The following is a 14,013-nucleotide window of genomic DNA, read 5'->3' on the forward strand; positions in this document are numbered from 1 at the left end:
CTAAACTCATTCTGAGTAACCTAAACTCATTCTGAGTAATCCTTTTTTTCCCACAGTTGGTAGGCTCTCTTTTTTACCCTAATTTCCTTCAAACTCTACCTGTTCAGCCAGGACTGTCGTCTTCCCTTGTGGCTCAGCTTTCAGCACACTGGTACAGCCTGCTCTTGTGCATTCAAGACTTCCTTTTTGAAGCATGTCCATCCCTCCTGGACCCTTTTGTTTTCAAGGGTGGTTTCCCAGGGTACACTCTAAACTACTCTTCTGAAAAGGCCAAAATCTGCCCTCTGAAGTCCAGTGTAGAGGTTTTATTGACGGCCCTCCTTGCATCCCTGAGTACTGCATCCCTGAGTACTGCAAACTCTATTATTTCATGGTCCCTGTGCCCCAGATGGCCTCCAACCACCACATCTCCCACCACCCTCTCTGTGTTTGTGAACAGAAGGTCTAGCAGGTCCCCACCCGTGGTAGACTCATTTACCAGTTGGACCAGGAAATTATCCTCTATACCCTCTAGGAATCTCCTAGACTGCTTCTTCTCCAATGTGCGGAGTTACCAGCAGACCTCCAGCAGGTTAAAGTCACCCACGAGAACAAGGGCTGATGATTTTGAGACAAGGCTTGGTGATTTTGAGTAATGTAATGAATGTAATAGCTGCACATCCCTTTCCTGACATGATTCTTCTTGGCACTCCGCTTAGATAGCTTTATAAAGTCTCTCCAAAATCAGACATCTTATGGCTGTAAAAATGGCAAGAACAGGGTTTGTTTCAACCTGAGGAGAGGCTCTGAGGCAACAGTAAAGTCCTGGCTTGACAATTCATTGAATCAGATGTGAAGATACTTATAAGTACAGATATTGCAAAATAGCAATATCCTAAATAAAGGTATTTAAGTTTTCTTAACTGCCAGGTCATTGAATCACAGAATCATTTTGGTTGAAAAAAGACCCTTAAGATCATCGAGCCCAAGTGCTAACCCAGCACTGCTGAATCCATCATTGAGCTGTGTCACAGTGTCACAACTACATATCTCTTAAATCCCTCCAGGAATGGCGACTCTACCACTTCCCTGGGCAGCCTTTTCCAATGCCTGGCAACCCTTATGGTTAGCAGATTTTTCATAGATCTCCCTTTTGATGATCCATTAGTGTTTAGCAAGTAACCAGCCCTTTGAATGTTATCCAGCAAGGCCACCACAGCACCACCAGCAAATGCAAACTGTGCTGGCTGAACTACCAAGTGGGCTGAGCAAAGGAATGCCAGTGGCCTGGGCAGTGTAACAGCAAATACATGAATGTATTAAAAGCAATGTTAAAAGCTATTAGCTGTTAATAGATTTTGATATTTTATCTATTAAAAGCTAAAAGGGGTTAAAAAGCTATTTAGTGTTGCTGGTTAGTGGCCCGCCTAAAGAAGATGAGAGCTCCAGCAGCTAACAGTATAATTTTTGCATCTCAAATAGTGGAGATCATGGCTTTCACATGAGAGAACTGAGTTTTATACCTGAAGCACTGATGTATACCATGAATGGCCATACTACTTAGGTACACCCCAAATTTTTAAAACCATCTAAAGCACTTCATGTGACACAATTCATGACCTCCATTTGGATCTGGGTTAGATGGTCATGACAGCCCTCACAGCAGTGGTAATGTGAATCCTGCCAATGAAACGGCGTTTAAGGAAACTCAAGAGCTTTACAGTATACCTGACTTCTCTGACAGTGTCAGGAAAAGCTTTGGAACTTCTCAAAGTCTTCTGTACCTTGTATAAAATGGCGCGATCAGACTAATTATGTTTGTGCTGCTTACTGCCAAAAGCAAACACTGCAGCTACCAGTTCCCTTGGCTTGGCCCCTTCTAGATTTTCTTGTTTTCTTCTCCTGTTGTTAAAACATCTGCTGAGTGGGAAGTAGAGAACTTGTTTTATTTGGAAAGATGTTGAGAAGAACTGGGCATCTGCATACATTTATGGCTTGGAGTGCCAATTACACATGAAAATACCAACGTGATAAACACCAATGTGATAAAACCACAGGAACAGAAAGAGAAAATACAATCCTGAATGACAGGGATTTTGCATTACTTGGCACATTCCATTTTATGTAATACAGTGCCACTGCACTGAGCAGCACCAGCTAGGCTGAGAACACCTAGACTCCAACTTGAAAGGAAACATGCTGAGAAATAGCCTACGCGGGTTGGGATTTAAAACAGAAAATGCATAAGGGACTGCCAGCAGTTAACCTTGACAAAGCTGTTGGGATGTGGGGTTTTGAAGGTTTTCTAGCAGGTTCTGGCTTCTCTATGACTTTTCAGTTCTGCAAAGTTAGAAGATTCGCCTCGAAGACCTTTCCTCTTCTTGATGCTCTGGTCGTTATGTTTACTAACATTCTGAGGTTTGCATCACACTTAGTTGTCATGGATTTTTGCAGTGTGTAAGAACCCCAGGTGTTCAGAATATAAATACAGAAAAAATCAGCTCCAGAAAAGTAGGCAATATAAAATTGCCTTCTGATCTCATGGAGTTTGAGTTGCTGGGAGCTGTGAGGAGACAAGGAAGATCTAAACAACTGTTGGGAAGGGAAATTATGTTTATTTTCTATAAGCAATGATGTAAGCGAAATCCAGGAAATGCTTTCTCAGCACTTGATTGATGGGGTGCACTGAGTCAGAACTATTCTGTGCATTTTAGTATATGACTGAAAGAAAAATGTTTTGGGAACTCCATTTTTATAGTCCATCGAGTATAGAAAGAAGGAACATGGCTGAAAAAAGTGTCCTAACTTTTACAACAAATTCTGAGGAGAAATTGTTGTGCAAAAGGTTTCAGTAGCTCACCATGACAGTGCTGGTTACCTGGTGTGACACCCAGTGCAGTGTTCACTGGACACCTGGTATATCAGCACAATTGCTGTTCATGCCAGCACAATATTTGCCAGGGAATGGCTGCAGAATCTTGAAAATCTGCTCAGTTTCAATTGCTAATCACTGGAGAAGGGTAGCATTAAGTGAAGAACTGACATGCTTTTAGAGAGACTGCCGTTTTACACTGAGACTTCTGTTTTTGGCTTAATTTTACTTTGCCTTATACTTAAAAGTAACCTATACATTTAGGTGGTCTTCCAGGCGCTAGTAGATTTCTCATGGTCCACTGATAAAATAAATGCAATTGGTAGTGCTAAGCAAAGTTTTAGGGGAAAATGAACAAAACAAATGTAATAAAAAAAACCACACGAAAAACAGAACTATGTAAAACCCTGCTCACGGGCTTTCCCTACTTATCTGCAAGAGTTGTTGAAAACTAACTAGTGAATATTTATGGGGTGCAGAGAGAGATGAAAGAAAAAAAATTATTCACAGTGAAGCACATGAATTTCAGATTTTAGCAGATGAAAATCACAGCTCAACTTCTGGAATTTGAGGTTTTTCATCAGAAAACATCTCACATGTTCAAGTTTCAGAAGCAGAGACGTTCCCAGGGCCTCCAGGAGAGGGTGTTTGCAGAATACATTTGAAAGAATGCTTCTGCTTCTCTGCTGCAAAAAGTGTCAGTGGAGCTGATTCTTGGCTTGCCAGGATAATGTGAGATTTTCTTAAAATTCTGTCACTTTGAATCCAACTTAGCCAGGTTCATTAGTTGGTATAAATCCTGACAGTTGCACTGAAGTCAATGAGCAGTTTGAATCTGGAAAAAAATGCACAGTCCAGTGCTGAGAGTTTTTTTCTCCTCATTGCAAGAAGAGAATACATGAGAAGAAACTGTGACTTAGGTCTCTGTTTAAAAGTATAAAGCCTTTGTATTGATGGTCCCTGTGTGAGTGATAATAATTAATTGCAAGACCTGTTCTGCTCCTCTGTGTGATGTAAAAGCTCAGGAATGAGACTGGGCACTCAGGTCTGTGGGTAATTTCTGAGGGTTACCCTGATGATTGAGTTGTTGGGCAGTGCAAAAAGCTCCATAAAACAACACTCTGCTGAATATGAACTTGCAGGTGTGATTATCTCTGTTTCTTAATAGCATTTTAAGAGTTTTCTGGACAGAGAAAGCTGTGATTTTTTTTCCAGGAGAGCTGAGAACTGTAAGATAGTAAAAGTAAATTATTGTAGAAAAAATGGGTAGACTGAGGGGAAAAAAAAGGATGTAATTCCCAAAAGGCAATAGCTCACTGTTTCCAATTCTACTTCACAAGCACAAAGCAGCTATAAAAATGCTCCAGATAGAATCACTTCTTTGAACAAGTTCTTCTGCTTGCAACCTGAAAAAGGGGGCTAATGCTGCTCTCAAGCAGGTGAAATCCTTTTCAAATTAGAAGCAAGAGAAGGATTGCTGCTTGGCTGAAAACACGTTCAAGCTACCAAAGAGATATGAGAGATTTCTGGATGAAGAATCCCTCTTGTCCCTCTGTCCTAAGTCTTGGGTCTGTGGATGAAAAGTCATCACAGATCTCTACAAGCCACTGAGGGCTGGAGGGGGAAACCTAATGTGGCAGTAGCTTGAACTGTAGGTAGTCTCCTCACCTTAAATACAATAATCTTTAAAATTCTTTTTCTCACAAATTTCTTCCACTCCAGCTGTTGCTGGTTTAAGGTCAGTCCTCCTACCCTGTGGCCATATGGCAGTTGTCCCCAGTACACCAGGACTGAAAACAATCCTCTGCCTAGGATGCAAGACTAGTGCCCTGTGGTTTACAGGAAAGGAACAAAGAACAGGTTTGTGTTGTAAATTAGTTACTAGAATGAAGAAATTTCCCACTGTAGATGGTGGGGAACTGTCCATCTGAGCAATTCTGATTTCTTAAATATGTTATTTGTTACTGGCTTTTGGTTCAAGAGCATCAAATGAAGGTAAATCAGAAGGAGTCCTTTGTTACTGACAGATCCAACATTGGAACAAAAAGGGCTTTTTCTTCTTGGAATCAGTGTAGAACAGTGACAAATGTCTTAAGCATGAAGTGTAAAAGAAAAATCATGGGCATATTTGAATGCTTTGACCTCTTGCACAGTGAAATACAGACATCAGTATTTGACTTTACCTGGTGTTCTGTCAAATCTTTATGCAGTCAATGAAAACCACTACTTTTTTTCTTCCCTTGTCAGCCCTGAAACCCAAGGGATTAGGGTGGGAAATGACTGAGGACTTCTGTCTCTAGGAAGGTGAGCCAGACTAGTATTCTGGTCTCTGTAGATCATAATGTCTCTGACTTTTGTGAACAATAATAAATATCCTCAATGCTGCTAAGTCAGGTATATGATGATCTTCCACCTGCCAGGTGGTAACATCAGCCCTATGCATCTTTACCATTCTCTCCTCCTCTTTGCCAGTTACTTCAGTAACTTCTCATATTTCTCCACTTGCATTATTTCTAGCATGGGTCTGAGCACCACTTCTGAAGCAGTCACTATTTCTGGTGGTGGGATCGCCTCCCTTTTTAAAAAAAATTATATGACATATAGGTATATGCAGGTTGAAAGTAAGAAACTGACATCAATACAGATGGCAAAATGCTAAACCACATTAATTCCTTCTGTGCTGAGGAACAACTTTTATGAACTGCATCACATGGAGTGAAGACAGCAGGACTTCTTCTTTTCCACACCTATCCCTAAACTCTTTGGATCAAACAGAATGGTGAGGTGAGGAGTGGCCAAGGCACTCGGCGACAGTACAAGGCATCGTGTGCAAGCGAAGATCTGGAGCAGCAGGGGTTAATGTGCAAAGATACCAACAAGACAATTGTTGGCAAGAAGGCATAAAATGGGAAATTAAATTTGACTTGTAGAATGCTGCAGTGCATTGTCTGATAAACTGAATATCTGAATTATACAAATCTGAACCATCTGAACAGATTCTGAGGATCCAAAGCTATAACTTTACATGAAATCTTTAACGAGGTGATGGAGAAGCTAAACAAGTCCAGTATTCCCAATAAATTGCATGGGAAAGCCAATGAAGTCATGATTTCACCTCCATAAATTGTAGGTGCCTTTCATTCCTGTATGACATGGCTCTGTAAGTCTTTGTTCTGACTGGAGTTTGATACTCGATTTCACCTTTGTCTGAGATTTTTTCACTTTGGTCTCTGTGACACTCAAGTCCTCTCGAGTTCAAATCCTTCACTGACTCATTAATACTCAGAAAAGTACCATGTATTAATTAGCAGGCTATGATGCTGTGAAACATGACCTTCCCGTACCCAGGGACTTCCTGCACAGAAATACATGCTCCACAGATTCTTCTTTTAACTGCAAAAAGAAAAGAACCCTGCAGTCCTCTGCAAATAATAAACCACATGGCAGCAATAAGATTTCTGTGAACTTGAGTTTGTAGCTTGTTCTTTTGCTGTACAATTTAATGCACTTACTGCATATTTAACTGAATGATATTTCATTATCTATTTAACACATAGTAGTGCAAGTGGAGCCCCTTATAATGATTCATCTTAGGATGCTGCAGTGAGACCACGGCAGTAATTTCCTTTAGTGTAGTTCTTACAAAAATTCCTTTTCTGTGGAAGAAAATATATCAATAAACACACAACAGTTATGGCCTCACTCTAAAGCTTGGTGAACTTCGGGGAAAATATAATTAAAAGCAGGAATATTTGAATCATGCCTCTAATGATGAAAAAGGCATATATAGTGAATGGATCTTTCTCTTTCTGTGGTTTGGCGTTGCTAAAGCTCATCTGCAGCTACTTGTCAGTTGTATTTATGGACAGCTCTAATATAAGTAACACAAAGTATTCAGCTGATACCATAATTGGCCACAAGGCCTCTAAATTACCTGAGATTTTCATAAATCAGAAATAAGAGCTTGCACCCTCATGTTTTGTATTTTGTATCTAGAATCAAAAATCTGTGTGATCATACATAATCCCTGAGTAACAAACTCTCAGAAGTACCTTACCTGGCTTATTCAAAGTGCTTGGTTTTGTAATAAAAAGATGGACAGCTCACAAGAGCAAGTGTTCAGACACTGGACAGGGAGAAGAGCAGTGATTTCTGAGGACTAATCCCAAAGCACACCAAGGCGGTAGAAAGGACTTGCTGGATGGGACTCGTCAAAGTGAGTGTAGGTGTCTGTATTGTATTCCTTGGGTCACACATGTTTTTTAGTGTGACATCAGTGCTGGCCATGCTGACACACTATCATGCATATCATAGAGAAAGAGGCAACTCCAGGTGATCTTGTCCTGAAGTAAGTCCCTTAACAGGGGTCCCTTAACATGTGCCCATCTGTCCCAACTAACTGTAAAAGCACAGTAGACAGAGTAAATCATACCTAATGCCTTCACTGCAGGCACGTAAAGTTAGGAGAGAGATTGCAGTGAAATTGTTGGTTATGGGATCCACATTGTTAAATGAGTCTCAATAGTTTTGATATTTTCTCTCAAAATACAATGTGGAAAAGAACTTTGCCATTGTCAAGGGGTGTTTTGAAGGTAGAGTGATGCAGAGAAGTAAAAATATAGCTGCAGTAAATTAACAGGTAGGGCTACTCAAGTGTATACTGAAGATGGGAAAGAAAAGCTGACGCTGTCACAAAAGTCACAGTGGTTGGACAGACCCGAAAAACTCATTAAATTGTTGAAAAAATAACAATTTTAGCAGAAAGAAAGGCCAGGCACTGGACCACCTCATGGAAAAACTGCCCAGCTCCTCAGCTTCTGCTGCTGTCTGCTTTCATGTTGGCATGTTTGGAACATTTATTCTGTTCTCTGGGCTTCCACAACTATTTTGCCTCAGATAATGGGAACTCCTCAACATGCTCAGGACTTCACAGTGCATTTCCAGTATGCACTCTTGCATGAAAAACCTGAAAGCAAAGTCCCCAATTCAAGCCCTCTTGCAACTAAAAAAACCCACTCCCTGCAGAAATCCTGCAGTATCACTTTTCATGAGCTGTTTGGCAGAAAAAGTAGTTTTATTTCTAGAAACTAACCTGGTCTAGTGGAAGGTGTCTCTGCCTATGGTAGGGGGGAGGAACAAGATGATCCTTAAGGTCCCCTTCCAACCCAAACCATTCTGTGATTCTATGATCAGATCAGCCCAAAGGCAGGCTGCTGGTCATACCTGTAGGCTGAGTATCTGACCTTGTAAAGAATCAATTCATACAACAGTGTACCTGGTCTTCCAGGCACTCTGACAAAGAAGAATGTAATTTTTTTTTTTGGTGTATTTAAAGATGCGACATTAGGAGAAAAATCAAAATAAGCCTCCGTGATTCAGACAAAAGAAAGGATAAAAGCAGATGAAATGATCCAAACACAACATTTTTTCTCTGTTTCCATCTCCTCTATCTGCAGAAGAGCTTTTAAACTTCTTTGCCAGGTACCGCAGGGAGCTTATTAAGAGGGAATCATGGATGCAACTTCCATCTGGGTAGCCAGCATGTTCATCCGGTAACTATCCCCTTGGTCTCAAAGTAAGCTGAACATGTTCCAGTGAACACAAAAATCGTGTTTGCCAGTTTCCACTGTCAAGAGATGACGTCTAAACATCTACAGTTAGAAAATGGGGGGAGGGAGGTTACAGGGAAGGGGGCAAAAAATTGCCCACTCTCTTAAAAGAATTAGATTTTAAGGTGGCAGGACATTGTCTCAATATCTCTGCAATTTATTGGTTCTTACTGTAAAAGGTCACCTGAAATGCGACCCAATAAAGGGGGCAGCCAGCTTTGATGGATTCTGCAGGCATTCAGCTTTAGTGACCTACCCTTGTTAAGATCCTTTCACAGAAAATACATACCGAGTTCCCCAAATTCAAGACATATTCCAGGAATTTAATCCTCCTTCCTCTCACTGCTTGCCTTCTGCCCTGGTTTGTCGTGCCTCACTCCTACTTTCAGGAGCTTGATGATAGTTTTGCATTCTCTTCTGCATCATTAGTGCATTTAAAGGTCCAACTGAGCTCTAATTCTGTCCTTCATGACTATTACCTACCTTAGATGAGATTTGCCATTTATGGCTGATCACAGCCTGAAGAAATTATATGTCTTATATCACCTCAAGAAGGTTGCTCATCTATTTTGGGCTTTGTTTTTTAACTAAATTTCAAAAGCACAGTACAAAGGGCACATGCATACTGAGAGCAGCAGCAGAAGCTTTAGAAGTATATGTTTAAAAGTATACTTAAATTAAAAAGATTATTTCTGCCTCCTGCTGCCTTCTTTTTGAAATGAGTCTCCTAAAAAGAAGTAAGCAGATTTGGGAAGAAAACCTCAAACATAAATTTTTTTAATCACATATGAAATGCTTTAAATAACTAACTAAAATGGGGTGCCTGTACCGCTGTGACTGTTGTGCCCCAAACATTTCCTAAACCTAAGCTTTAACTCTTAGAACTCTGAATAGGCACAGCTCAGGCTTTGTGCAAGCAAGGTTAAACCAGTGCATTTGCTATTATAACTGCTCTTTTGGACTAAGACTGTGAAGGCAAATGCATGAAACAATTTTGTAGCTCATGTAATGGCAGACAATCTTCTTCTTCCCTAAAATCTACTTTGTCTTCTTCCCACAATGGTAACTGGTAATGGGTCAGAAGCTTAGATCTGGTCCATGAAACAGAGGAGAGCTTGTCTAGGAAAGGCCAGTAATCCCACTGATTTAATGGAATCACTGAGGTTACTAACCGTGAGTTGTCGGTGTTCCTATTCTCAACTAAGACCTGTGTTTGCAGCCCCTGACATACTTCAACACTCTGTGCTCAATTCTGTAACTCAACAGCCAAGTTTTGCAGCACAGCTTTAGAATAATTTGATTTTTTTGCAGTCACAGAAATTTCCCAATACCTGTATTAAAAACTCTATACGTGGTCGCAATAATAATGCTGAAAAATAGGATGTAGTTTGATGCAGTTTGATTTGGTGGATGAGGAGATGCCCATGTAAACTGTAGAGGACTAACCTCATCTTCAGGACAGCATTATGGTTCACACAACAATGCAACAGAAATAGGCCTGAAGATGTGGATATTCAGCTGAAAGCTCTCATTGGCTTGTTTGGAATGCTTTGAATAAAACATGTACATTGATTCGTGGACTTTTGTGCCTTACATTGATAAAGATATTCATACAATATTCATGGTATTTTGTTCTGGGAGGGGAAGGGCAGATTAATAGAAGCAATTTGCTTTAAGCCATAAATCAATTTTAGATTGCCTCAGGCCAACCACATAAACTATTCTTAGTTTAAAATATTTTTGGTAGAAACCATCGAGTTAATATTGAAGGAAGTGAGTCAGATGAAGTCAAAACTGTATGATCATTAGTCTGAATGCAAAGTTTTACTAATGCAACAGATAGAGCTTGGCCTTTGCTGCCTGGAGGGATATATGTAACATTTATTTACACAGCTTACAAAATCAAAATATATGTCCAGTTCTTGAGTTATTGAAATTGCTTTTTGAAGTGGCACAATATTTTATTGATTCAGTCACTACGGTGGATGTTTTCTATACCAGTAGTCAGGTGATGAGTATAAAACTGTGGATAATACACTCCCACCTTCACTGCAGAAAGTGCCACACGAATAAGGCAAATTTGCTGTTGCTACCCTGTCCCTTAGAGTGACTGTCAGGTGAAGAGGATGCTCTTGTCACCTGCAGCCATCTATTCTCTCTGCAAACCATTCTGACATGTTTTCATGATCACTACTTAGTGCCAAATTAAATAAGAATATTCTTATAAAATGACTGGACTTCCAACTGAAGACCCCTTGGAAAGGGGGAGAGAGCAGGTAGAGGCACTGCTAGGAAGTCTGAGCTCTTTGCAGAGGGGTTGTCTACAACATTATTCATCTCCTCCCATGACTGCTCTCCAGCAGAAACAACACTGCAAATCAAATTCCTGACTGCTTGTAAAGTGAATTCCACTGTTTTGATGTATAAGGCAGAATTTTTCAAAATATTTCATTTCTGCTACATTTCATTTAGCATTCACGGGGAATTTGCCAGTAATGCCTTTGTCAGCAGCATCATGACCAAAGAAATACTTGCAAAATCCTACCTAGAAAACACCAATGGTTTTGTATTTGAGCTGTGCAGTTGTTTTCTTTGATTAGCTGTCACAAGGAACTGAATTATCCAACTGATCAAAACAACTACTGTCAAAGGGTCTTGCATCTGAACTCAGACCCTTAATCTGCATGTCAAAGCCACTTTTCTTCTCTGCAGTGGGCAACACCAAAATATTTCACCTTCCCCCTCTCCTTCAATCTTTGAAATCCTTCTCCCCACACTTCTGTAGGTGTTTAAAAGCCCTCTCTTGCTGAACTTTCCTACTGAAATGCCATCAGGTGGTAACTAATTGTAGTGCAACAACTGTTTTCCACATAAATTGCTTTCTGATTTTATTAGAAACCATAAATTATGCAGCAGTGAATTTTGAGTGGAAAGAAGAAAAGGCTGAGTTAATAGCAACAGACATGCTTTACCTTTGGGTCATGTATTCCAGAAAGCTCTTCATAGATCTTCTCTCCTACCATGACAGCAGCCAGGTTGGCTGTGTATGTGGACAAACAAAAAAGGCAGAAAATAGCCCAGAGATTCATTAAAAATCTTCCAGTCCAGCACTTGGGGGGTTTGATGGCAGCTGTTCTTCCAAACAGGATCGAGTAGCAGACATTCAGGGCAGAGGAGAAGGAGAAGACTTTGTTCCTATTTCTTCCCCTAGGGGTCATTCCAAAAGGGCTTTTCCACTCATATAAGGTGAGGAATATAGCTGTGATGTGAAGAGCAACAAATATACCCAGCCACATAGTCCAGTGCAGTGGCCACATAAAGGCTCCAATAGGAGCTGCCGTGTCCTTGGTCCTCACCAGGATGCCCAAGCTGGTTGAAAAGAAAGGGCTGGTGAAGTCAATCACTTGGCTGCGGGCAGTGTTGATGCTAAATGATGTCACTGCCATGTGAGCTGTGCCAGCCAGAAGGTCTCCCACCAGCCCTGTCCAGTGGCCATTCTTCCAAGCTCCATATTTTCCATCCCCTACAATGTACAAGTCAAAATCAAAATTCATGTCCTCAGCCAGCTTCTCCAGCAGGTCAATGCAGTAGCCATAGCAGCACTTCTTCAGCTCAATGGGAACAGTGTCATTCCCTCCTTGGAGGGTTTCAAACAGGTTATCCAGCACACCTGAATCATTGGTCAAGGGGTCCAGGCACAGCTGCCCTGCTGGGCAAAGACCTTCATCATCCACATCCCTTGTGAAGACAAATGGGTGCTCAATCAGAGTCACCACTCTGAGGTGTAGCCGGGTGGGGTGCTGCATGTGACTTTTGTGTCTCTGTGCCTGTTCTGGCCATATCCCATAGTCCATGATTATCTTTCCCTCTTGCCAGCTCCCCAGACGCGTCCACATTGGGTTCCCGACAGGGTCATGCTGCAGATTCCAGATGAAGAAGTTGTTTTCTGAGCTGACAACTGAGGAACCCTTCACCTTAATGCGGCCACTGAGACCATCGAAAGTTGTGTTGGCTAAAAACCTGTTGGAGGGAGCAGGCAGAGTAATCAGAAGCAGAGAGCTGAACCATGAATTCATGTTCCAGAGAACAGCTGGATATTTTACTGAACACCTGGATCATTACTAGCCTTCCTATTGCACAATGAATCAGTCACATAATTTACAACTAAACTACATCCCTACACATCTAATGTAAATGAAAACTCATCAGGACAGATACCTTTTTACTTACTAGAAAAAATGAGAACGAGGACAGTAATTTTTTTCAGTTACCATTGCCTCAAAAATTGATGAACCATAGGTTAGTTCTAAGCTGAACTCACCAGATTTGTTGTCAGTTTCCTAGATAAAAATATATATGAAAATGGAAGAGTGGAAATTATGTATGAAATGTCCTTCCAAAAAAAATGCTATAATCTCAGTAAGATCTAGCTTACGTAAGAGGGGCTACTGAAGTGCTGTCAACAGCTTTCAAGCACTCTCAAGTGAACCAATCGGGATTCAAAAATCCAAATATGGCATTGGTAAATCACTGTTAGCCACTTCAGAATAAAGTAAGGGAAGAAAATGAAAGATGGTTGCTCTAGCACAGTCAGTTTTAATTATTATGAAAAAAAAAACCAAAACAGGAAAAAGTAATTTTTTAAAAAAGTGCTAAAGTAATGTTATTAAAAGTACCATGCTGTCAGTGTAACAGATTTCATGAAGTGTGCCAGTTCTCCACTGCATTGAGAATGCTGAGCTGCTACTATTCCAGATATTCACAATAAAGTCGAGTATTTGTACTGGAAGCCAGTGTTTGTTAGTAGTTGTCCTCCCTGTATATGGAGTTCAGCTTCTGGTAAGTCACTATCAGAGAGGCTAAAATGACAGGGATAAAGGAGCAGGGAACCCATCAGGTTCTAACCCATTAGGTGTTAGAAGCAGAAAATCCTTTTTAGTGCAAGTACCATGACCAGCTGAACTGCATGCTCTTAATAGGAAAGCTGCTACATATTTTGCAGGAGCTAAGTCTTAGTATGGTGATTCCATTAAAAACACCTGAGTTAGATTGCTGTTTATACAGTGTAAGGTAAGATGTGCATTTTTTTTTCAGTAAAAGGCATTCAGAAGACACACTATTTAACTGTAGTAAAAGAATATAACACCTCACATTAGTCCTAAGAATTGGATGAAAGTAAGTGTTGAAAGAAGTATGAAGGCTATAGCTGTCATTACAGTCTCAATAAGCAAGGCATAAACTTTTAATTAGTGTTAATTGTTTATCAATAATTACAGAGGATAAAAAACCTCTTACATTTATTTGAAAAAGATAAATCCTTTTCGCATCCACTATTGTGTGTGCATGCATACTTCTGCCTAGTCTCTACCCTTTGTTTTAATGACTTCATGATTTTTGATGGAGTTTCAGCAGTTAAAACTCTCAAGGTCATATAAATGTTTGCTGTCTGCAAAGGAAAATTTATCAAAGTAAGTATCTTGGTTTTGAGTGTGGTTGTGTGTGTGACAGTCTTCTCTGAGACAGCTTCACTGTTCTTATGCAGTCTCTTCAGAG

The 14,013-nt window shown here is 40.5% G+C and overlaps 1 protein-coding gene across 1 annotated transcript in view; it reads right to left on the bottom strand.

The window, feature by feature from the left end:
- GRIN3A (glutamate ionotropic receptor NMDA type subunit 3A) overlaps nucleotides 1-14,013 on the bottom strand; it is a 66,922-nt gene that overhangs the window by 22,712 nt on the left and 30,197 nt on the right. Inside the window, 1 exon segment of the mRNA XM_050329800.1 lies at nucleotides 11,433-12,480. Within this exon segment, the coding sequence (XP_050185757.1) occupies nucleotides 11,433-12,480 (1,048 nt within the window).

Source organism: Myiozetetes cayanensis, unplaced genomic scaffold, assembly GCF_022539395.1.
Source record: "Myiozetetes cayanensis isolate MyiCay16 unplaced genomic scaffold, myiCay2020 scf4, whole genome shotgun sequence".
NCBI classification, from domain to species: Eukaryota; Metazoa; Chordata; class Aves; order Passeriformes; family Tyrannidae; genus Myiozetetes; species Myiozetetes cayanensis.